A 2747-nucleotide genomic window follows, 5' to 3' on the forward strand; every position below is an offset into this window, starting at 1 on the left:
ACATTGAATCTCGAGATGCTGACAGGTTTTATAAAAAGATCTGCTGAATTAGTATCAGTATGGATCTGTTTAAGTTTAAACAATTATCTGTCATAGCAATCTCGAATAAAGTGTACCTTGATATCAATGTGTTTAGTTTTAGAGTAAAGGACAGGGTTTTTGATAATCTGGATAACGGCATCATTATCAAAATAAGAAGTAGAGTTAAGATAAGTCAAACTGAAATCCTTGAGCTGGTGTTGTATCCAAAGAACCTGAGAGCAGCAGGCAGCAGATGCTGCAACGCACTTTGCTTCCGCTGCAAAAGTGAGTTGTTGCTTCTTGCACTGCCATGAGATAAGACTGTCTCCCAAGAATTGGCATCCAGCTGATGCACACTTCATATCCCTGTTTTGACGAACTTGTGTGCCCAGAAACATTTTCACTTCTCCCAACGAGCTCATTTCGAACTTCTTTCTCATCACCAATGCATGTTCCTCATCATGATCCGGACCTTTAACTTGCTCGAAGCAACTTTCTCATACCCGATTCGCTGTGGGATTGTGCACCAGCAACTTCCTTATGCTATACCAGATTGCTCCCCCTCATTTGATGCAGTAGAGTTGTTGATCACCGGTGGATCTACAGTGCAGTCTGAGAGAATTGCTTCCAGAAACAGAGAAATTCCTTGAACGTTTGAGAGTCCTGAGGAGACTTCAGTGTTACGGACTGCACCATCAGGGATAGCTATAGCAGGATCAGAAATCGGCTTCTGAACAGTCGAAGAATGAAGTTGCGAGCCACTCTTGGTGAAGAGAACCTCCATTCTTTTGTCGCACATCAAAGATACACTCAAAAGGTTGTGCTTCAGACCAGGGACATAATTGACGTCTGAGAAGATGAGAACTCCGTTTCTGACAGTGCCCTTCATGGTAATTCTTCCAGTTTCCTCTCCCGCGAAGTTGACAAATCCATCGTCGAATACCTTTTTTTTGTTATTCAACTTGGATAAGTCTTCTGTCACGTGTCTGGAACAACTACTATCGATAAACCAAGGTCTAACGATTGCCCTCCATAGCCGTTCCTGCACACTTAGCGGGATTAATTAGAAACTGGAACCCAGGCCATTGTTGACCTGAGTTGACCATCGCTATCAGTGTATGAAACCAAACGAAAAATCATATGACTCTTAACATCACCGGTGGTTTTTGGCGATGGAGTGGATGTTGATGGTTGCGAACACGGAGACTGGGATCCAACAGGAGTTTTAGGTTTCCAATTCCTAGTGTCTGAAACACTTTCATTTGTTGGAAAAACTTTTGTTTTTCTTTGAAACCTGTTAATGTTTGAAAAAAATTTGTTCTCCTGTTTGGCAAGATTCTAGTCTCTGTCAGAAGGCCTTGCTTTGGGAGGACCATTTTTAGTAAAGTGAGAGTGCATAGCCTTCTGATGGTACATGTTCCTAGAGTAGTAGGGACGATGAACACAATTTCTTGCGATGTGTCCCAGAATTCCACAGTTAAAACATGTCTGCCTTTTTGAGAAAAAGACATCTAGTTCGGCTTGCGTTATTCTCGAGAACTGATCACGTCTTTTCCATTCATTTGACACTGAGTGCTTTGGAGTGTGCTTGGTCTTGGAGGAACCTGCTTTACAGCTGTCAGCACAAGAGTCAGTATCGACAGCTTTACCCTTCAACTTAGGTTCAGTTTGCATGAGAGACGGGTTTTCCTTTTGAATTTTCTTTTTCCGTGGTCTTCTGTTTTTACGTGATCGTTTCTTCTTTGAAGGAGCAGATTCGGTAGACTTTGCTTTATTTGAAATGCTTCCTTCCGAATCTGATCCTTTGGGATCGAGAGTTGAATCTTCTGTTGAATTGACTTTCACAGATTCCTTTTCCTCAGAAACTATGTTCTCAGGAGTTTCGACAGAATTGGTTTCCGCATATATCTCTTCTTCAGTTTCATCAGTTGAATCAACTGTTGAATTGATTTCTGTGGATCCATTTTCTTCTAGCTCCAAGATCTCATGAGTTTCCTCAGAAATGGTTTCTACGAATATCTCTTCTTCAGCTTCATCAACCTCTAAGTTTCTGACATCAGCTGATTCTGGTTTCTCACACGAAGAGCAATCTATGTTTGAAACTGTTTGACTCTTTTCGGGCGTTGCACTACTTGGTTCCGAGTGTTTGTCACATTCAGAATTTCTAGAAGTGCTATGCTCATTATCTGACGTACCAGAATCTACAACTTGAATGTCAGATTCATCAGATGATCCCTGTTCATCAACTTCTTTACTAACACAATCAAACATATCAATTTTCTCATTTTTCTCTTGTTCATGAGTTCTGATGTATCGGTTGATGTTTCAGGCATACTAGAATAGTTGTCTGAATCACCAGAACACATTTCTGAGTCACTTGAAACAGGTGTTTCAAGTTTATCAGTCGATACATTAGATTTCCCTGTTAAAGCATTTTCGTCACGATCATAATCTAAAACCACAACACCTGAATTATCAATTTTAATTGGAATACCCCGACTCTCAGCATACCAAGACATAACACAGTTCCAAGCGTAATGATCGGGTTTGGTAGCATCCGAATCATCAGTCAGCAACGATTGAATGTGGTTCATCATCCACTGCAGACTGCTCTTCAACTGTCATTGATTCTGCACATGAACTAGAACAATTATTATTTTCTACAGAATCACAATCAGAATTTGACAAAATTTCTTGTGGCTCATTTGCGGATGTTTTCACTGGTT

At 40.7% G+C, this 2747-nt stretch overlaps 1 protein-coding gene across 1 annotated transcript; it reads right to left on the reverse strand.

Moving 5' to 3' along the window:
- Positions 1 to 1359: 1359 nt before the first annotated feature.
- Positions 1360 to 2540, reverse strand: LOC110918831 (dentin sialophosphoprotein-like). The gene is made up of 2 exons (XM_022163112.1): positions 2357 to 2540; positions 1360 to 2270 (listed from the first exon to the last, which is right to left on the reverse strand). Exons 1-2 carry the CDS (start codon positions 2538 to 2540, stop codon positions 1360 to 1362), a joined length of 1095 nt encoding a protein of 364 aa, XP_022018804.1.
- Positions 2541 to 2747: the final 207 nt, after the last annotated feature.

This window comes from Helianthus annuus, chromosome 16 (assembly GCF_002127325.2).
Source record: "Helianthus annuus cultivar XRQ/B chromosome 16, HanXRQr2.0-SUNRISE, whole genome shotgun sequence".
Classification (NCBI taxonomy): Eukaryota; Viridiplantae; Streptophyta; class Magnoliopsida; order Asterales; family Asteraceae; genus Helianthus; species Helianthus annuus.

Bases quoted from the DNA above. Each gene is read 5' to 3' on its own strand.
- LOC110918831 (XM_022163112.1), bottom strand. From the start codon at position 2,540: ATGTCTTGGTATGCTGAGAGTCGGGGTATTCCAATTAAAATTGATAAT. The intron at 2,271-2,356 runs GTATGCCTGAAA...GTGTTAGTAAAG, and splicing joins TGATTCAGACAACTATTCTA to AAGTTGATGAACAGGGATCA.